This window comes from the organism of the source record quoted next, unplaced genomic scaffold (genome assembly GCF_019419815.1).
Source record: "Pyrus x bretschneideri cultivar Hongxiangsu unplaced genomic scaffold, Pyrus_bretschneideri_v1 Contig102, whole genome shotgun sequence".
NCBI lineage: Eukaryota > Viridiplantae > Streptophyta > Magnoliopsida > Rosales > Rosaceae > Pyrus > Pyrus x bretschneideri.
The window spans coordinates 661,111-682,744 of record NW_025999394.1 but is presented as its reverse complement, the minus strand read 5'-3'; the positions used below and the strand labels follow the sequence as shown (position 1 = coordinate 682,744).

Sequence of the window (21,634 nt, the reverse complement as noted above, 5' to 3'; positions counted from 1 at the left end):
TTATCTTGCTTTGTGAAAGATCCAAAAATAGTTGTTATAGTTAGCTAATTCATACATAATATAATATTTTCATGTATTTTTCTTATTTAATTATATTGGGGGAGGGTGGGGTTGGGGGGACCTGCGCTGACACATGTTTATATTTTATGTTTTTTTTTTTTAATTAAATAAGATTATTTGTTGATTTTTGAAATTCTTTTCATTAATTTTTTTTTAAGAAAAAGAAATTTAATTAAAGAGAAAAAACCTCTAGTATAAAACTGCCCCCAGTACAATCAAACAAAAATGTATTTGTAGCAGTAATGGGAAACGACTATCCCAAATATAAGTATCCTGTATCGAGTGGTCAACACTAGTAATAATATCAGTAAGAAAATTCGCCTCACAAATACATGTGACCAAGAGATAAAAGAAAAAGAACTGGCAAGAGATATAATGTTGTTAATGATTATTAGAAGGTGTGCTACACTTGTTCAAAATGACATCAATAATAAGTTTGGAATCTCCTTCAACACACATCTCCTTGAAACCTTTAACTATTGAAAATCTCAAAACATCACGAAGAGCAAGAGCTTCAGCAACAAAAATTGCAGCTTCTCTTAGATTGTAGGCGCCAACCACAACGGTGAACCATTAGCATCTCTAATGCCGAACCCAGCAACAGTTTTAGAACCCACTATCGAGCCATCAAAATTAATTTCGAGTTTAGGTGCATCACATGATAGTTTGAGATGAACCATGAGCATGAATTGCAATCATGTATGAATAGATCAAAGTCTTGCAAACTGTAGGATATCTAAATTATGTTTCGAAATTTCTAAAAAATTCTGATAACCCAAAATTAAAACTAATATTTGAGTTCAAAACTTTTCTAAATTAGTATTGAAATATTTGTTGCCGATCCAATCCGACAAAAAATCATCTCTACAACTAACTATCTAACCCGTTATCGAAAAAACAAAAAAGAACGAATTCAGCAAAGTTAGACGGTTGGGTTGCGGATACAGGTACGTAATATTTTAATAAACGTAATTGTGATTTCAAATCTAATTAAGTCAAAATTAATAAATTACAGAAAAGAAAAATCACGACTTTTATCGTCTCCTCCTCCATTACTCGCACAGTTTGGTTGCAAAAATGAAGGCGCTGATGAGCAGCTCGATCCTCCGCCCGTGGCAGTGGCAACCACCGCATCAGAAACCTCCAACTCCACTAGTTTGCTGCTCCGCCGTCAATGCCTCCTCCTCCTCCTCCTCCTCCTCCTCAGAAATGAAGTCAGTCAATCACTTAATTGTTATCATTATTTTCTAAAACCTCAATTTTCTGCTTTACTTTGATCTAATCACTCCAATCTCAATTGATTTCAGGTTTAAGGGCGATGGAAATGCGGAGTCCGTCTCTCGGGCCGAAGACATTTGGAAACTCTTCAGAGAAGCTCAGAAGAGTAAGCCAAAACCAAACTCCTCAATTGCATTTCATGTTATTTGTGTTTTTTTTCTTTCTGTTTATTTATTTTTAACTTGTTTTAATTCCATTGCAATTTGGAATGAAAATTCAGATATTCTGCAGTTAAACCAGCAACGAGTTAAGGCGGTAGAAGAACTCAACAAAATCACCAGAGAGAAAGAGCTGTTGGTGGATAGGATTGAGCAACTGGAGCTGGAAAAGCAGGCTGCCATTGCAAGACCTCAAGGTACCTTAATCATCCCTGATAAGTATTAATATTTCTTGTATTCTGAACTCTTAAGAATTTGGTGTGCTGTTTTTAACAATGTGAAGTCGGGTCATGATGAACATGCTTTGGTTATAATTTGAAAGTTTTTGTCAAACAATGTGACAGAAATGTAAATTTGGAGCACGTTGAAAATGCTGGGGAACTAATCTATACAAATGAACTTATTGAAATTGGAATTATAAAAAGTACAGTGGAATTGAGCCTAAACTATGGAACTAAGGTGTAATTTAGGCTTATGTACCATTATGTGATGAAATCTTTGTTGTTTTACTTGTTTTGGATAATGGTCAGTGATCATATTCTTTGAAAGTGAAAGAAGTATTTAGAGTTCATGAGCGTTAGTTTAATAATGTCTTTCTGTTGATGTACTGTAAACCAGATAGGGTAAGCTGTTGGGAGCTACTCTTTCGGATAGATTCAATGGTCCTCAATGGAATGGTTACCACCGTGGAGGCATCCGATTTGAGAAGGCTGGTTATGGATAACAAATTTAGTTTACCTGAAGTATTTAATGACACCCTGCAGAAAGGAGACACTGAGATTCTAGCTGAACTCCGTCACTTCTCCAAGAGCATCAAAAGGTAGTGGTTTGCATATTTGACAAACAAAGTTGTACATTTTGAACAATTGGAAGACAATATGCCAATCTTTCAATTCCCCTCCACCAACCCCACCCCACACCCCCCCCCCCAAACCCCCAAAAGAAAAAAAACAAAACTTTTTAATTGGAAAATTAAGGACTGAAACTTTTTGGCCGATTTCCCCCTGCTGTTAGTTTTTCATTTTTCCATCCAAATTTCTGTTAAATGAAAACATATGCACAAACATGTTAGGTACTTCGGTAGCTTCATTCTTTAAAATAATTGAAAACCCTAGATTTCTGAAATGTTGACCTATGCAAATCTGTGTGATTCTATAGCTTTTGCATCTGAAGGTCTAGCGAAGTGACATTTTTGTTCTCAAGGGAAAGTCATGTGGTGTGCACGCAATAAGAGTTAACATTTATTTGGCTGGAATCTATGGAAAACTAATGGCAGAGGGGGGGGGGGGTTTGGGGAATCGGCCAAAAAAATTAGTTTAAGTCCTTGATTTTCCAATTTAAAAGTTTAGGGGGGAGATTGGCAGTTTACTCTCATTCTTTTTGTCGCTTCTTTCTCTTTCAAAAAGTGATGTTATGTTTTATTTTGAACTTTCAGGAATTGCTTTCACATTGTCCATGTATGCACGGAAATGGCACCCCTGGTCTCTTTCGGATCCTTGGCTTCATATGTGACAGGCTTGTCTTGTGCACTACAAAGGAAGGGGAATTTGGTGGAGGTGATACTTCCAAAGTAATTATGGGACCTCCTTTGTAATTTTTGTTTCTCTTTACTCAGAGTGCTTAACTAGGAAGACCTAAATATTGTTTTCTTTGATAGAGAACTTTAAGACAAAAATTGCTCTTATGAGTATTCGTGGATGATCATAAGTTGATAACTAGAAGAAAAGATGAAACTGTGACAATAATATTGGTTTAGTGAAACCTGTTGTAGGTACCCTGTGGCAGTAGTATGCTTTTGACATATCCTCGTGTAGTCCAAGAAATCTACTAGGTAGCTCTTGCTTAATTCAGTTGCCTGCCGCATTCCTAATGGCCAAGGGAGATAGAGGAAACCGAGTCTGATGTAGTAATGCTGATGGAAGAGATAGTTACACCATGTATGTTCACTTAGATCTGTTCTTTTCTCATGGGATCTGAAGTACTCTAGACTTGCCACTTATTTCATTAGAATGCGCGGTCATGAAGATAGAAAGCCTGTAGGATTGCAGAATATGGAAAATGTGAATATTCTCTTTTTCTTTGTTCAAATTGTTGTTTCCGAAGATATAATTTTGGGAAAGAAGGATCTAATGGTTTCTTAAAATGATGGTTTATAGAATGTTTTTTGGTAGAAAAAGTGCATTCAATGAAAAGGATGGACTTTATTTTGTACACGAGTTCCTATAAACCTTTTAATAAATTTTGCTGGAAAACTAGACAATTATTAATGATTTCGTTCATGACTGTACCTTGTGATTAGGTTTTCAAGCTTGGACTTAAACAAAGTTCAAGGCCTAAAAGAAATTGAGGCAGAATGTTATTCGTATTACAATGGTCAGTTGCATGGGAACAAAATCTGGACCGGGTAAGCTTGAATTGTTTCTTTGTACACTATATTTATGTTTGCTTTAGAAAATTCAGTTTGGAATAGTTGAATATATCTGGATTCAAGGTACACCGCTTACAACATTTAGCTAACCCCGTTTGGGTGAGAACTTGAGTTCTAACAGTAACATATGACGTCAGACTTGACCAGGCTCATGGGTATTGCCCATTAACTGGCCATGGTTTATGATCACGAGCCTATCGTGGCTATGTTTTTTATTTTTTAAATGGGCCCTCTCTTGCTGAGGATCATAAGACTAAAAGGGAAAAATTAAGAAACCCGATTATTTCGTTGATCAACTTGGACTGTGTGGTGGTGAGGTCTTTCACATGTGTCTGTCTGTCTGTCTGTCTCTCTGTTTGGGGGCATGCGTGCGTGTGCGCATCTGTGTTCTAGATCCAAAGTACCAACTAACTTCCAACTAGCTCGTTTATTAGAAAAGCATCTGTGTTGTTATAGTGTTATGTTTGAAAATCTGTATTTATCTAGCTTTATCTACTTGTTATGCAGCATTGTCTATGGCATTGGAGTTACTTTAATTCAACCAGTATACTACTCATCCTTTTTCAATCGTGAGAGGCTATATGGCTACTCAGATGACTTTGAAAGGTCAGTATAATTTTCGCTCATATTCGTAAGATTGTAAGATTGGTAAGATTCACCTTTTCTTAAAGGAGGAAACCTTACTAAAACATAGATTCGTAAGATTGGCCTTTTCTTAAAGTATTATGAACTGAAAGTGGGTTACTTTGAACTAGTATGCTCTTGTAGAAATAAAATTATATTGAGCACTTTGGGCTTTTAAAACCATCATGAATTCAGATACTCATGGGTATCTTATTCTCTCTATACAAGAAAAGGCCTAACTTTTGTGGTGCCGTATCTCCATATTTAGGAGATTATATCTAATATGGTATCTAGCTCTGCCATGAACAATTTCTTCTATGATGGTTCATGTATTTGATGCATTCAGGTTTACCTATTTCTCCCGTGCTTCATTGGATTATATTGTAAAATCTGGAAAGCGTCCTGATGTGATACATATCCACAACTGGGAGACTGCTATTGTTGGGCCACTTTTCTGGGATATTACTGTTAAACAGGTACAGCTTAAAACTGTATTTTCTTTGCTCTATATTGAATACCATTAAATAAGTACTACCGCATCCTTCTCCTTGCTCCCGAGCATGAACCTTTCTTTTAATATTCATTTTCAAAGAATAAATTTGCAAGTAATTCATTTCATTTAATGAAACTTAATGCAATGCAACTTGGAAGACGTATTTAATATATATTTACAAAAATTTATAATGTATGTGTACAGAGTGATCTAATAAGCAGCTAAGTGTGCGCAGCCCATCGTGTACTTAGCCATGCATAATCAAAATTTGATTCCTGGTTGAGATGTTATAACTTAATTAGCTACTTAATAAGTACTGAATAAGGAAGCTCTTTTTCCTATGGATATAATTTGAGGGCAATGTCTCAGTGTGAATTATGGAAAATATGTAGTGGGGAAGATGGTATGATGCTAACAGCTTGCTTATGTGGTAACATGTCTGTCCTGCATTATACAACTTGCACATTGCTTAAGGAAATTTGTAAAGGATGTGGAAAGGCAGAAAACTTTATGTGGTCAACATGGAAGCCAATCTAAGTACCTTAAATGTTCATCACAGTACTGATGTCACGGGCTGCTTTAGTTTTCCGTCACATGAGAGTCAATTTTTCTAATGTATCTTGTTGTATTTTTCTTGCCCCTTCCCAACTTGTGGTTGCAGGTTAGAGAAAAACATTTATTTATTTTTGGCATGGAATTCGTGCTACCGTATAATTGTTTTTCCACATCTGTACAGGGACTTGAAGGTACAAGAATTCTTTTGACATGCCATGACCTCAACTCACAGGCAAGTAGCTGTATATTTTTGTTTTTAACTTTACACACTCACATGGATCCAATTTATAATGCTCTGTGTTTCGATACTTTAGTGTCTTGAGCATCCAGAGAAACTAGAGTTATGCGGACTCGATCCTGCTAGACTTCACCGTCCTGATCGTTTGCAAGATAATACCAAGGCACATCTTGTTAATATCTTGAAGGTATATTCCATAGCTATTCTGTCTCTCTTCTCTTGATAATTTTTTGCAAGATAATACAGGAATTCACCGTCCTTTATATATCTTATGTCATGTAACTAACGCATAATATACACAGTTGGATAGATATTTTTCAATGACTGCATGTATTAGTCTTCTGACGTTAAAGTCACTATTTTATCTTATGTCTGAGAAACTTCCCGCAATTTTTCCAATTTTGACAATGTAACAACATGGGTTAGGATTTGAGTATTGTTTCCGTTTTTCCTGAGTATGATGTGAAATAAGAATGCATTCCAGCCTTGACGTGGTGACTTTATGAATGATTTACTGTTTAATTCAGAATGCATTTCAACTTTTAACTGAACGGAAATTGGCTTGGTTATGATACAATTGTGAAGGAGGCCAAGGTAATTAAGTATATTTATTTATAACGGTTGCAATACATAGGCTCTAGTTCTTTTATGTTTGCTTTTTCATTGTATTCCCTCAAATTTCAGCTTCCATTTATAAGTTTGGAGAACACATAAAAAGGCAGCATTGCTATGATGTCCTGGTTTCCAGCTCATTTCATTTGTTATTCAATATTATTTCCCACACTTCAAAGTCCCTTCTTTATTGGAAGCTCTAGTTTCCTTTAATATGCGGCATGGATTCCCCTGGAGGTTTTATTTTCTATAAATTTGCAGGGTGGAGTTGTTTACTCCAATAAAGTTGTCATTATGTCATCCATACTTTCAAAAGGCAGGGTTATTCAGAGTCTGAGTCATGGGTTGGATCCTACCTTGAACATTCACAAGTAAGTAGCTCACTCAAACATTCATGCAGATTCTTTTGGTTTCTTACACTGAAAGAAAATTCACCTAGTGTTCCCATTTTCTTTCAGAAACAAAGTGATTATTGCCCCTTGTGGATTTGACAACTCCACCTGGGATCCGTCCACGGACAACTTTCTTCCTGTACAGTATAATGCGAAGGATATGAAAGGGAAAACAGTCTGCAAAGCTGCATTGCAGCAGCACCTTGGGTTATCCGAGCATGCTTCTACTTTTCTTGTACGTATGCATCTGAGGTTATCTGAGCTGTGAACACCTAGTTTTCATTAGCTTGTACTTGGTGTGTTACGACCTGTTATTTCTTAGGTAACCATGTTAGGTGGGTGAAAAGTTGAAAACACGGACAAAATTAACATTCTTTGGTTAGATGTGTGTTAACTTATCTGACAAAATCCACATTACGAGTTAAGCCTTGATTGTCTTTCAGAAATTAATCTAATTAATCTATGGTATGGGACTGCTTGCTCAGGGAAGCCTTGTCTTCAGAATAACTTAATTTTCTTTTCATTTTATGTTTCTTTCACCTACATTTTTTATGGAAGGTTTTATACTTGTTTTCTGATTTTTACTGGAAATGCAACAAATTACGAATATTTTATCAGGTTGGATGCGTCTTCTCTAAAGTATCAGATGTTGATCTGGAGAAGCTGAGGGAAATATTTTCGAAAACTAGCAGGATTGATGTACAGGTAGTTACTTCCCCTTTTTCTTTTCTCATCAGAAAAATGTATGGCTTAGTGGCCGAGACTTGCTGAACGCCTTTACGATGTACAAAGGGTAATTTAAAAAAAAAGTAATGGTCAGCGTGCTTGGTAGCAGGGAAGAAATAACTAGCCATTTCTTTTGGAAAACTTTCCTTAAAGACCTGGTATTTAAGTTGTTTTTCTAGATTGTTTCTCATGGATGTGATGGTTAAGTGTCTTGTTACAGTTCATCGTCATGGGGATTGGCAAAATATCAAGTGTAAACAAGTTGGGATCATTGCATGAACCCTTGAAGGTACAGGTCGCCTCTTGTTCATTGTGTTAATGACATTTGTGGCAAATCATTTTAGAATATTGCTTTTGTATTTTGATCTTTTCTGTCTTAACAAAAGTTTCTGCAGACCCTAATATGTTCAAGCTAAATGCAACCCATGGTTGTGTTTATGAGATTCTTTTTATTCTTTTGATGTATATAACTATTAGGTCGTAAGTGGCAGTATTTCTTTGATGTGAGAACAGAAGTTGTTGCTTGCCTTTTGTGTCACCTATACATATTTTGTGTTCTCCTTTGGCTGCAGGAGGCAAATGTGCAATTCATAGATGGGAATGATGAAGCGTTATCACATTTGGTTTTCGCGGGATCTGATATTATCTTATGCCAATCTTTTCATGACCCAGACCTTCAAGTTCCAGTTAGTTCTCTCCTTCCGTCTCCCTAGTATTAGTTTCCTTTTAGTTTTGATTTTAATACTTTTTAAAATTTCCCGAGAAATGTACTTACGGAAATAATTTTCCTTGTCTGATGTCCAATTATTCATTGTATGTAGCTAAAAGCTTTAAAATACGGAGCTGCTCCAATTACAGTAAACTCCAACGACGAGGGGTTTGGGTAAGTTTTCTTATTCGGAATGAAAACGTACAGATGTTTATATTTTCTTGTGCTGTTATTTCATTTGAAAGTATAATTATAAATGTCTCATTGGCTATAACTTTGAACAGGAACTTTGTCGAGCATAACTACGAGACAACTAATTTCTCACGTTTCATCAGCTCTACGTTTGGAAATATGACTCTAAGCCAAGCCCTGGATGAAATTGTATGCGATTCTTTACCTGGTCATTAAACTTTCAGATTCTCTTCTAAACTCCCAATTATTATTAAGATGCTAAAGTTGTTGAAATTTGCTGTCCTGTTATTTGAAGAAAAACAACCCGTCGAAGTGGAAGAGAAAGATAACGGATGCCATGGAAATGGACTTCTCGTGGGATGCTGAGTGCTGCGACATCCATACTTCTGCGTATACAGCCTTGAAAAATTTGTGAACGTGTACATAAACGCGTGTGTTAGAGCTTGATTATTCCTCTATGCAGGTTTTCCGTTGCCGAGAGCTGGGTTCTAGAGATGTACAGTTTCGAAACCGAGTAGTTATGAGCGGGTGAATAAGAAAGTTGGGTTTCTGTATCTGTTTAATGTGTGTAAAATGGTGTCAAGTTGTTACAGTTTAATTAGTTAGTGGAAACAGATTTACGCAATTTGGGTGAGTGTGGATGTAATTGTCTACTGCAAAACCTACTTTCTTCTTATGTTGTGGGTGTGTTTGGAAGTGCTTTTTAAACTTAAAGCACATAACTGGTACTTCTCCTAAATGCACTTCAAGTGCTTTTGAAACCCAAAAACATTTTTTTCCGATAGCGCTTTTAGTAGTTTTAAAAGCATTTCTAAAACAAGTTCTATGTTATAGAGTGCGAAATTGTAACCGGACCGTTTTAAACCAATCTAAATTGTCATGAGGTGGACATGAACTCTAAGGAGAGCACATACGCTCTAACTAATGTGGCTAGGCAGACATCTACATTATTATTCTAATCTCAATTAAAAAATGATAAATAAACAAGAAGTCAAATGGGGACTGGAGGGGAAAGGGAAGTTTTGAACCCCAGACACGAGGAACAAAGAGGAAAGTTCTAACTACCAAAGCAATCCACTACTTGCAGTCGTTTCTCTATTCACTAATTCTATAATTTAGGTTCACAAAATATTAATCTTATTGCTCACCAAATATTGTATAGGTGGATCAGTACTAACCCGACATGGCAGTGTTACTCTCATAAATAAAAATACTCTTAACTATGGCCTTATGATATATATTGATGGTTTGTTTGCTTAAGTATTATTTTATGGTATAATTATTAATCTACTAACTCTCGCCATTCGAACAGAAATACCCGTAGATCATACTACTAAAACGAATTTTTGTTATTATTTTCTATAAATAGATAAAAATGAGTTTCAAAACATGGTTAAAGATGTGTCCTGAGAGAGGAGAGAGGGGGCAGAGGCAGAGGGTGCTGTAAACTTTGGAGGTTGCTTGCGGAACAAGGCTCTCTTTCTCCACCCCTGCCTCTCCTCTCCTCTCTCTCATGATCTCATCATTATTATGGCGGAATCACAACAACGAGAGAAGCAGCAAGAGCAGCACCACCATCAACCGCCTCCTCCAACCCCTACTCCGCCGTCCGATCCTCCCAACCCAGATATGTCGGAGAGCCCCGTCTCAGACTCACCTCAATATCCATCATGGTTCACCCCCAAAAGGTAAACATTCCCAACTCAGTTTCCTTTAAATTACTCTTGAATTAAAAATTCTTGGGTTTTCTGCATTTTTCTTATCTGGAAATGTAATTGAGCCAGTAAATTTTCAAATTTTGAAGCTGCATTTGAAGGGAAGAGGTTGCTCGTGGAATGTGATCAAATATTTTGTTTATTTCGTATGTAAAACAGGTTGCTCGTGATGTTCTGTGTGATTAACTTGATTAATTATGTCGATCGAGGAGCAATAGCCAGCAATGGTGTCAACGGTAGCATTCGGATTTGTGATCCTAGCGGCATTTGCAGCGCGGGTACCGGAATTCAGTAAGATTTTTAAAGTTTCTTATGAAAGTTTCGGAGCCTTAGAGGCCAATATTAATCTGGCATTGTGCTGTCTAATCCAGTGGCTGTTGTGGCATATGCATTTATTATCCATTTGTTTATCAAGAAACTAGATTCATTTCCGATAAGTTTTTGAAAATCCGTGAAGCATCTAATTGGGGTCACTTGTTTGAATAATTTGCACTATTTTTCACGATTCCCTTGATCTGTTGGTTGTATTTGGTTTACGGTGGCATGTTTCTTACAGGGGAGATTTTAAATTGAGCAATTTTGAAGACGGCTCTCTGTCATCTGCATTTATGGTTGGGCTTCTTGTGGCCTCACCCATCTTTGCATCGTTGGCAAAAAGGTGAGTACTTACAGTATGCATGAGATGAGTTGCTAACTTTTTCATCTCTTCAATGGAGATATCCTCAGCTCGATGTGGTTTCAAGTTCATAAGCATTGTTGTCTTTTCAGTCACAATCCTTTTAGGCTGATTGGAGTTGGATTATCTATTTGGACATTTGCCACAGCCGGGTGTGGTGGTTCAATTAACTTTTGGACCATTGCAATTTGTCGCATGTGAGTGCAACAATGCTGTACTATTCTCCGATTTTACAACTTTGGCTTTGTTCTTTGCATCAGCATCACCTTCCTGTGTTAGATTGTGAGTTTATAACTGAGGTTTACCATTCTAGGCTGGTTGGAGTTGGTGAGGCATCTTTCATTAGTCTTGCAGCACCATTCATCGATGACCATGCTCCTGCAACTCAGGTTTGTTTTCTTTCCCTTCTCTTCATCCCTCCCTATTGTTCTTTACGATCAAATATGTTTCAGAGGTAGACAATATTTGATGTATTTGATGATTATTTTCACAATTATGCTGAATATTTATCAATTGTGGGCCCAGAAAACAGCATGGCTTGCTATGTTTTACATGTGTATACCAACTGGAATTGCTGTGGGCTATGTTTACGGCGGATTTGTAAGTTTTAAATTTTGCAAGCTAACTTCATATTTGTACATATATAAAGGCTGCTGGTTGAATTTTCAAAATTCCTTTTTGTTTTTGGGTGAGGGTGGGTCTATCGGAGCTTGTTAATTGGTTTACTGTGGGTAGGCTCATCTATCCGCTTTTACTCATGGTACCAATCACCTCGCATGATATTGTTGGATATCCATGACATCATTGACAAAATCTGTTCAATATTTTAGGTCTGTAATTATAGAGATAGCGGTTCACGTATCTAGGCAATTGCTGGCCTTTCCCTCACTTTCTCTTCCTCCCAATCTACAAAACCAATCAAAAAGTTTGATAACTTAAATTGTTGGTTGCAAGAAACAACATGCAATACTCTCTGCTCTTGAAGGTTCCCTTTCACTTCTGAATTTGGAATGTATCCTAGTGTTTTAAAATTAAGCGTTTCTTTCCTTGTACTAAGGTAATGGCTTGTTCAACTTCTTAGTTCTTTGTAGTAAGGGCAATTGATTTCAACTGCAATTTAGCCTTCATACACCTCTCTTTATTTGTGGTCATTAGATTGAATAAATCAAATTTCTCTATCGGTAGCATCCTTGTATATCATGGTGATTTTGCACTGGGTTAGATGTCTTGTCGTAATGATATTCTGCTTTGGATCAATGTTTAGGTGGGATCCAGTTTCAGTTGGCGTTATGCATTCTGGGGAGAGGCATTAAGTATGCTTCCATTTTGTGTATTGGCTTTTGTGGTGAAACCATTGGAGTTGAAAGGTGAATTTTGTCGTTTTGTTCTTTTTGTGACTCGGTGATGCATCGTCTGTGATAAAGAAGCTTATGTTTTATGTATGATCCATCGGATTTGTTATAATGTAACTTAACTGGTAACTTTAGGTCTTGCTCCTGCTGACACAAGAAAAACTTTGGAACCTATTGAAACAACTAGTCCTTTAATTGAAGGTATTTCATGTTCTATTGTTGTTTTGCAAAGTCGATTTCATGTTTCAAAAAACAAATATTACTCTGTATTTTTTAGTTCAAAAATGGTCCCAAGAACAGTTTGTGTTGTCGTTTACTAGCAGTGTAGGATAACAATGGGGCATTTGAACTTTCCATTCTTTAATTTCTAAAAGATATCCCTCGTTAATCTTAAAAAGTATTAATGTGTGAGAAACCTTGTTCAGCTTCAATCATTTTTATCGATATAATAAGTTACATTACCTTTTCCTTAAATGCATTTGTAAGGACAGGAACTTTGGGTGGATCTAAGATGGTCAACGTAATGACTATGAATGGTAGTGTGGAAGCAGTTCTCCAATGCTTGATACTTTTTTTTTTTTTTTTTAAAATTTCAAGAAGTTATTTGTTATCCAAATTTGTATGTTTATTCTGATTAGCTTCTAACTGCAGATTCAGATGTCATAGAAAAAGCTTCTTGGTAAGTAACGATTGCATCCATCTTTTTCCCTATTACTTGGTTATCTTCACTGTCCTTTGTAATTATGAGAAAAATAGAATTATTAGCCCACTTCAGAAGTGTTCCCATGCTCTCTGTCAACTGGGAAAACCTGCTGAGCATTACCAGGTAGGGTGCTCAAATAACAAAAACCGTTGCAATGCATCTGCAATTCAAATGCCAGTTCCATTTCAGATATGGGCACATTAGTAACATGTTTAAATAAATACATTGTTCTCTTTTTCCTTGTGTCTCATGTGGCTAGACCTTGCTTCTTAATCTACTGTTGGATCTTTCAGCCGCTAGCCCCCTAATCAACTGAAAAAAAAAAAGTTTATTAATGTCAGCGTGGTAGAATCAATAGAGAGTGTAGGACAGGATTATTACACATCCAACATCCTAAAATGGTATTTCTTATCTGTTAGATTGTTCTTCTTTTTGTGTATTTCAGGCCAAGCCCTGCTACAAAGTCTTTGAGCCAACTCTCAAGATTCTCAAGAGATATGAAAGCGCTTTTGCTTGATAAAGTTTATGTTGCTAATGTCTTAGGTACTCCCTCATCCTCTACTTGTTCTTCTAAAATTTTATCCTAATATAGTAAAATGTAATTTCAATTGTACTTAATCTTATAGATGTTGATCATGTTTTTACACGTGTGTATACCTGCCTTGGGTAAAAAAAAATGTGGTAATGTTTGCAATCTTACACTAATTTAACCGGAGAAAGTTTTGATAGAGTGCTACTAAAGGTTGCTATTTATTATTTACAAACTTTTTATATTTTTTTCCTCACAATTTAATTGACTGGCAGGTTATGTGTCATATAACTTTGTCATTGGAGCCTACTCGTACTGGGGACCAAAGGCTGGTTATGACATTTATCATATGGTATAGCCCTTTGCTCCTTTTTCTTTTTTTTTTTTTTTTTTGGTCATGTAATCCAGCTTTTTTTGCTAAAAGGAAACTGAGTTTTGACCTTAACTATCAAAAGCGTTGGTATATCGATGATCTCCCAGTGATATTACTTATGGGATCAGCTCTTTTACCTTATAAATGCACTATCGGAATATAATAGACTATATTAATAACGGCAGTCTAGCATAAAGGAAATAATATTCTAACAATTCTGACAGTATTCTCGTTCATTGGAACTTTGGACAGAATAAGCCAGATTTGTGGTTCGGAGGTATTACAATTGTTTGTGGAATTTTGGGGACGTTAGCTGGAGGGCTCATCCTTGATGCAGTGACTGCCACAATTTATAACGCTTTTAAGGTGAGTTCTGCTTGGGTCCAGCGTTTACAATACGGTCTTCTTTAACATGTTTTATTAGAATGTGCTGTTGAAACCCTTTGCTTCTTTCACAGCTTCTCTCTGTTGCAACATTTCTAGGCGCAATATTTTGCTTCAGTGCCTTCTGTGTAAGGAACTTGTATGGTTTTGTAGTTCTCTTCGCATTGGGGGAGCTCCTTGTGTTTGCAACCCAGGTAATCTTAAAATTCTCCGATTTGGGTTGAACTTTGGTGGTTTCAATGCATACTGTGCACGCTAAACTTGAATTTGTAATAGTCTGCTTATAATAATGAGTGGATTAGTATATGATGAGTATGATCTTGTCTACTAAACTTTAACGCCATGACTCAATGTTTGATTATGCACATAAGCACCACCAGTAGGGATGAAAACCCACACATATGTGGTTCGTCTGAAGCATATAATATGATAATGACTGCTCACTGATATATAATAAATATAACCTACTATTCCAGTTTTATATAACGTTTGCCGTGTTAATCACTTTTCCTTGGCAGGCTCCAGTTAATTATGTGTCTCTGCGGTGCGTGACACCAAGTCTTAGGCCATTGGCTATGGCTGTCTCAACTGTTTCAATCCACATCTTTGGTGATGTTCCTTCCTCACCTCTTGCTGGAATACTCCAGGTGCGCCTTCAAAGTTCGTTTCTATATAATTTGTTTGAGAAGTGGAGATTACTGCTGATGTTTAGATGATATAATTGTGTCACTCTATTACTGTTGGTATTTGGAGAAGCAGCTCCTAGGTGGTATACTGACAGCAAGGGAAAGAAGTTGATTCCAGTGTTCAGTTTGGAGTGAATTTTCATAGAAGGGTTGTCTTGTCGGTTTAGCATCCTCACCATGTTCGTTTTTCCTGTTTTGGGTTTTGTTCTTTTCATATGTAGGACCATGTTAAAAATTGGAGGATAACAACTCTTGCTGTGACATCTGTTCTGTTTCTTGCGTCTGGAATATGGTTCATAGGTTTGTTAAGGACAATTAGTTATAATAATTTGTTCAACTGGTATTATAAATTTTTAAAAGGAGTTAATTTTTTTGAGCGGCATCAGGTTAATAAGCTTGTACTACTTTTTTTAGGGATCTTCGTTAGCAACAAGGGTAGTTCTGACGAAGATGGTACGGAAGAAGTCTCCACGGTTGAGACGGTCAGAAAACCACTTGAAGAGAACAGAACTGAGGGAGCGAAAGACCCTGTTGAAGCATAAATTTACTATAGTAAATGCTTGCAAGTTGCTTGTTTCATCTATAAGGTAATGCAGATGCGATAATTGTTTGCATGTCTCTGTTACCATTTATGCTGGGAAAATGTGTAAATAGTGTTAATTTTCCACGAAAATCTTCGTGGTTAGTAAATTCTAGAGTTAAACAGTAACCTGATCAATTGAGCAACAAAATTCATCTCCAGAGTGCTGAAAATCATTCGAAAATTCATCTGTAGAACTTTCAAGGTGAGAGTTGTAGTGCTGCTTCCGCCGTTTCCAGATTAGGCCTCTCTATCGAATTATTTTCCAACAAATTTTTATTGGGAACAGATTAGGCCTCTCTATAAAAAACTTTGCTTATTTATAGTTACCGTTTTAAATCAATATGTAGAGTTTTCGCCTTAACTCGATGAAACAAGCGGGCAACTGTGATGTAATTAAGTTGTCTGAGATGCAATTCAATAGTTTCCTAGCTTGTCTAATAGAAAAACACCAGTATTGATATTTATGATATAATTTCTTCCTTAATTCAGCTTTTGTACGCAGCAGCACATTACTTCTGCCTTGTAATCTTGTTCAGTTCTCTACATTTTCTTTTTCGGTTGCCGAAATCAACGGTTGTCTTCCTCCTCCTTTTGATTGATTTATTTTCAGGGTATATGGAGTGACGTAAAATGAAGTGTCGTCTTTGTGGTGTAAAACGACTAATTTTTTCCCAGTTGAATGAGCTAGAATTTATGTCCTAGTAAAGGTTCATGGACGACGCTTTGGCGATTAGAAATCCCATGCTGTTGCTGGACAGAGTATCCTTTACACATCAAACACAGGCAGCTATGTTTCTGTGTGAAATTGTGAATGTTACTGTTTTTCCCAGATGACGACACTCCTACAAATACTCAACTATTATATGCACAATGTTTAACATTCATTCACTATATTGACATAAAAGGAGTTTGATGATGATTTTTCGGAGAGTGAATGACGAGAAAGACTTCCATGGAACGATTATACAGTAACTGTGGCATCTTGTATTAACCAACATCGTTACCGTGATGTTTCGTGTCATGTGGGCAACGCTACATGCAAGTATATTTCCACGTGGCATTGTATAATTGACACCAAACACTATAGTGGCGGTGTACTTATGTCATGTAAGTTGGTCTCGCGAACAACAACTTTGTGTTGGTTATGTTGCTTGAATGACAAGGGACCCCATGTGGCAACGTCAGTGTATTCGTGTGGTGGAATGCTCTTAAAGATTAGGAGCATGGACTTTTCTTGACAGCTATAGTATTAGTTCCATCTATGATTCCTTAAGATAATGACATAACCGTAGCTTTCTTAAGCAGAAATGGAATGGAAGGAGATATATCCAACCATACACGTGCCACCATACAACACCTCAAACACGTTGACAAACAAAATCAAGCAAACTTTGATATGTAAATTAAGGATAATGCTAAGTAAACCAAATGACACGTTACCAATAAAAAATAAGCACTTTAATCAATATACTAATCCAATCATCAACAATCATATAATTTGGTTTAAAATTTTGATCATCCTAACATTACGCGTAAATTAAATGCTACATATTTTTCAAAGAAACAGAGGACCTGAAAAGATATAGAGTTTGGTTTTGGTTGAGCAACGGCAATGGCAATGGCAATGACGAGTGGCGCAGAGGAAGTGAGGAACAAGCAGGTGATACTGAAGAACTATGTCTCTGAAAAAGCCGAAGAGTCCGACATGCACGTGACAGTTAGTACCTTGAAGCTCAAGGTTCCACAGGACTCCAAGGCAGTGGTGGTCAAGAACCTTTACTTGTCGTGCGACCCTTATTTGAGGCTTCGAATGAATAGAACTCAACCTCCTAACAGTGTCTTCACTTCAATCACTCCTGGCTCTGTGAGCAATCTCTTTGGCTTTCTTGATTTTCTGTTTGGTTCCATGATTATCAATGTTCTGTTTTGGTTATGTATTTTTGTGATTTATAGATTGTAGGACTCCAAGGCAGTGGTGATCAAGAACCATCTGTTCCACATTCCACGTCCTACCTAAGACACGTATAAGGGGATCTCCTGCATTCAGGGGCACCAAAATAGGCTTTGTAGGGCTTGAATGCAGGGAATCTCCCTTGCCTGTCTTGGGCAGATGATTGACGTAGCATAAATGACCATACCCAATTATTTTTCATCTTTGGCAAGAAAAAAAAAGTATTTTTTATCAGATAATTATTTTCTCACTCACTCCTGGCTCTGTGAGCAATCTCTTTGCCTTTCCTGATTTTCTGTTTGGTTCCATGATTATCAATGTTATGTTTTGGTTATGTATTTTTGTGATTTATAGATTGTAGGACTCCAAGGCAGTGGTGATCAAGAACCACCGTTCCACATTCCACGTCCTGCCTAAGACACGCATAAGGGGATTCCCTGCATTCAGAGGCACCAAAATAGGCCTTTGTAGGGCTTGAATGCAGGGAATCACCCTTGCCTTTCATGGGCAGATGACTGACGTAGCACGAATGACCATACCCAAGTATTTTTTATCAGATAATTATTTTCTCACTCTCCCTTATCTCCTCTACACTCATCTCTCTTTTTTTGGATTGTATAAATCAAAGAATAGTATAGGGGAAGGAGAAGACGGAGTATGAAATCACTATGCTTTCTCATTTTAGAGGGTTGAGATTCAATCATCTGGCTTAATCATGTTAGAACTGAATTCACTAAATGAAAAATCTGAAAATAAATACTTGTTGATGTATTTTTTCAGCCATTAAATGGGTTTGGAGTGGCTAAAATTTTGGAGTCGGGGCACCCGGAGTTCAAGGAAGGTGACTTGGTTTGGGGGACAACAGGATGGGAAGAGTACAGCATCATCACAGAACCAGAACAGCTCTTTAAAATCCACCACACTGATGTTCCCCTTTCCTACTATACTGGACTTCTTGGTATGCGTTAGTTCTTCATCAAAACTATGAGTTATATATGTTCATACTTTGTATAATCACTATATTAATCTTTTATTTCTTTGAATCATTTAGGTATGCCGGGTGTAACTGCCTTCGTCGGTTTTCATGAAATCTGTTCGCCGAAGAAGGGAGATTATGTCTTCATTTCTGCCGCAGCTGGTGCAGTTGGTCAGCTTGTTGGGCAGTTTGCAAGGCTGATGGGATGCTATGTTGTTGGAAGTGTTGGAAGTAAAGAGAAGGTGAGTTACTAGCTTTATAATCATTTTGGTATAAAATTAATGATTAAGGAGAACCCTCATTAAGTGCAACTTTAAGCAAACAAAGTTCAAGCGACTAAACCAACTAGTATTACTGTCTAGTGGCATTCATCTTCAATTGTAAGTGAGAGGTCTCATGTTCGATTTAAATGGATGGCGCGGATGTATAATATTTGTGCTGAGTTTGATATCTAGTAAGTGGTTGGGCCATTGTGTGGCCTTGCCAATCCCTCTCCATAAAGTACATATCCTCCTTCCACTTAGTGTCAAATATTACTGTATCAAAAACAAGTTAAAGCAATAGAGATTCTTTTTGTAGCACGTTCGTTCTTTTATAAAGGATGGACCTTTCGACAAAATCTCACCTTATGATAAAGTTTATTGAACTTTGATACTACTTAAAACACATAATCGAAGCCATCAACTAACTCGAGATTAGAACCCGTAAAGTTTAAGTTTTACACTTTGAAAGGTGATTATACACTCTAAAGCTGAAGAAAATTGCAAAGAAATAAGGTTTTCTCAACGAGTCCATTCCTTAAGGAAAAAAAAAAACGGAGATGTTATACGCAATAACTGTATTTGTATTCAATTTTCGTCAGTTTTTGTCAGTTTAAGGAAATAAGGTGAATTGTGCGGTTAGTTTTCGTCAGGTACTGTTTATATTCAATTTTAAATAAAAAAATTTACAACCTGATGTGAATTGAAGATCTCCAAAATCCTTACAAAGAGAATCTGACGAGAGCCCTCTCTCGACCAATGCCTACCAATCCATGATCCGATGTCCAAAGTCATCATGTCTCAATTCACACAATTTTCACAGTGGGCATTTACACTATTTTTACAACATGAAACCTATTATAGCATGAGATCATTAATTTTCTTTTATTTTAAAAAAGAGAGTATGCTCCAGAAAACCAAAGTCTGTAGTTCTATATGTATTGAAAACCATGCTTTGATATGTTAAGAAATTAAAGGGAGAAGAAGGAAAAATGATTGGAACTTCGATTATTGTTTCATTTGTTAAAAAGAATACAATTCTTTAGTAATAAAAATCCTACAGAAGCTAACTACAAAAAGACAAACCCCTAACAACATTTAAAGAAATTACTTTATACTAATTTGTAATCCGAATGACAGGAATTGAGAATGAATTGAATTGAGGAGGAGTTGAAATGAAATGGAATTAGAGTCAGACTTCAGCTGAAATTGTGTACTAAAATTTTTAAAAATCTGAGTACTAATAGTATTGAATCATATAAACTGTTTACTAATTCACACAAATTAGAATCAAATTCAATTTGATTACTAAATGCCTCTATTCCCGAATCATGTCCTTGCTCATTTCACATAACCTACCTATAATTATATCCAAACTCAAAACGAACACGATTTAAATTAAAATCAATTTATTCATTGATAACTAACAAGAAGTGTCAAATACTTAATTGAAAACATAACGTTTCATTCTTTTCTTTGTTCCTCTGGCAACTGATCCACATTTTTCACCATGTCAAGCTAGCAAACCAAGCTCTACAAAATGCAAGTGGTCCTTTACCACAACGATGGAAATGTGTTAAGCCATTGCATAACGGCGTGGGTTTAAACCTCTTTGATAGCTAATCTAAGATTTAATCTAACAAAATCTATCATTTGTCCAAAAAAAACAAAAAAAAATACCAAGCTCTACAAAATACCTCGTTTGTTACCTCTTTCCCGCAACTGATCCACATATAATAACTTGTAACTAGATACATCTACAGATAGGTAAAATCCTTGTAAAAATTACAAAGCGAAGGAAGTAAAAAAGAAAGCCCAAACAAAACCTATCAATGGCACATAATTAAGTTGAATCAGCAAATTAATAAACCTATATAAAAGCATGCAATTTCGAAATACGAACCAACCTTAAAAAACTTGAAATATTAGGGAAATTAAGATTTCAATAGCCCAAAAAGAACCTTTACGTTTTTTTTTCTTTTGTGTCAAACATAATCTTCATTGATAAAAATAAAAAAATAAAAAATGTTATATGGGATAAACTTAAAAAATAAAAATAAAAAAACCTGCTAGTAGGCCAAGTGGACAAAGAAGCCCAAGCAAATCACATGATGGTCCAATTAGGCTTTGTCAGTTGACAAGAGTCGTCATTACCAGAACCATTATGTACCTCACCAATTCGTTGTTTGGATCAGCCGATACGCGATCAACACTAACAAAAAAAGGCCATAAAAATTAACCACAAATGCAAATAAGTCCCAATTGAAGAACAAATCTAATCCGTAATTACACAACAACAAAGATGCACAAAGAATACACAATTTTGCCTGTAAAATACTCAGCAAAAGAAATAAGCAACCCACCCCAATAACCATATCCATCACCCGAGGACCAACAAGGAAAAACTTCTTATGCCAACAAAGTAAGAAGACAAAACACCATCAAAACCGTAGAAGTAGGCAGCATGAAGACCTAAACCAACAACAAAGCAATTTTGCACACCTTTATCTGAGTGAGTGATGACTCGCTCTCGAGGTGGGTAGTAAACACATTGGCCATATGAGGCTTCTCAATCGAAAGTAAGCATTTAGCAAACAATGGAGGATTTATGGACCGAGGAGTGTGGAGCAAAAAATAATCCAAAAAATTATGGAGTTGACACGTGGATGATTCCCTAAGAAAGATAAGATTGCCCCTATTAAATAAGCAGAAAGCAATCTCATTCACCATGCGCAGCTGAGGTAGAGCAGGTAAAGATCAACAACTGCTCAAGGCACACTTGCGCATAGGAAAAGTCAAAGGTATTTATGATAAGATAATTCCTTATTCTTATCATAAATACATTCCTAATCAAAGAAGGCTTCTTTCAAGTAAGTAATGATAATCCCATTTATTTAGGATATTTACCAAATCACTGTAAGATATTTATTTACACAAATATCTTGGAATATTCCCACTTAAACACAAGCCTAGGGCCGGCC

The 21,634-nt window shown here is 36.4% G+C and overlaps 3 protein-coding genes across 10 annotated transcripts; all 3 read left to right on the top strand.

The window, feature by feature from the left end:
• The first annotated feature begins 1,078 nt into the window (after window positions 1-1,078).
• LOC125470864 (probable starch synthase 4, chloroplastic/amyloplastic) lies at window positions 1,079-9,090 on the top strand. 2 transcript variants are annotated; one of them, XM_048570576.1, is made up of 18 exons: window positions 1,080-1,274; window positions 1,368-1,444; window positions 1,559-1,693; window positions 2,115-2,316; window positions 2,932-3,066; window positions 3,796-3,900; window positions 4,432-4,530; window positions 4,895-5,024; window positions 5,778-5,828; window positions 5,911-6,021; window positions 6,708-6,817; window positions 6,905-7,073; window positions 7,457-7,543; window positions 7,785-7,853; window positions 8,137-8,250; window positions 8,386-8,447; window positions 8,558-8,654; window positions 8,761-9,090. In XM_048570576.1, the coding sequence occupies exons 1-18, from the start codon at window positions 1,138-1,140 to the stop codon at window positions 8,878-8,880; spliced, it is 2,010 nt and encodes a 669-aa protein (XP_048426533.1). In that variant the 5' UTR covers window positions 1,080-1,137; the 3' UTR covers window positions 8,881-9,090. The 2 variants fall into 2 exon arrangements, with proteins under 2 accessions (XP_048426539.1, XP_048426533.1); XM_048570582.1 differs by lacking the exon at window positions 3,796-3,900 and having other exon boundaries at window positions 1,079-1,274.
• Window positions 9,091-9,886: 796 nt separating this feature from the next.
• On the top strand, window positions 9,887-16,385 carry LOC125470855 (probable sphingolipid transporter spinster homolog 2). Of its 7 annotated transcripts, none has more exons than XM_048570553.1 (17): window positions 9,887-10,153; window positions 10,340-10,471; window positions 10,737-10,838; window positions 10,949-11,053; window positions 11,170-11,245; window positions 11,382-11,456; window positions 12,121-12,223; window positions 12,344-12,409; window positions 12,860-12,887; window positions 13,357-13,454; window positions 13,716-13,792; window positions 14,066-14,179; window positions 14,272-14,391; window positions 14,716-14,844; window positions 15,105-15,183; window positions 15,298-15,470; window positions 16,077-16,385. In XM_048570553.1, the coding sequence occupies exons 1-16, from the start codon at window positions 9,996-9,998 to the stop codon at window positions 15,423-15,425; spliced, it is 1,590 nt and encodes a 529-aa protein (XP_048426510.1). In that variant the 5' UTR covers window positions 9,887-9,995; the 3' UTR covers window positions 15,426-15,470; window positions 16,077-16,385. The 7 variants fall into 7 exon arrangements, with proteins under 7 accessions (XP_048426510.1, XP_048426511.1, XP_048426519.1 ...); XM_048570554.1 differs by lacking the exon at window positions 16,077-16,385 and adding an exon at window positions 15,626-15,754; XM_048570562.1 differs by lacking the exon at window positions 16,077-16,385 and adding an exon at window positions 15,659-15,747.
• A 605-nt stretch (window positions 16,386-16,990) lies between these two features.
• On the top strand, window positions 16,991-18,835 carry LOC125470861 (2-alkenal reductase (NADP(+)-dependent)-like). Its single transcript, XM_048570572.1, has 3 exons — window positions 16,991-17,330; window positions 18,198-18,375; window positions 18,469-18,835. Exons 1-3 carry the CDS (start codon window positions 17,079-17,081, stop codon window positions 18,645-18,647), a joined length of 609 nt encoding a protein of 202 aa, XP_048426529.1. The 5' UTR covers window positions 16,991-17,078; the 3' UTR covers window positions 18,648-18,835.
• The last annotated feature ends 2,799 nt before the right edge of the window (window positions 18,836-21,634 follow it).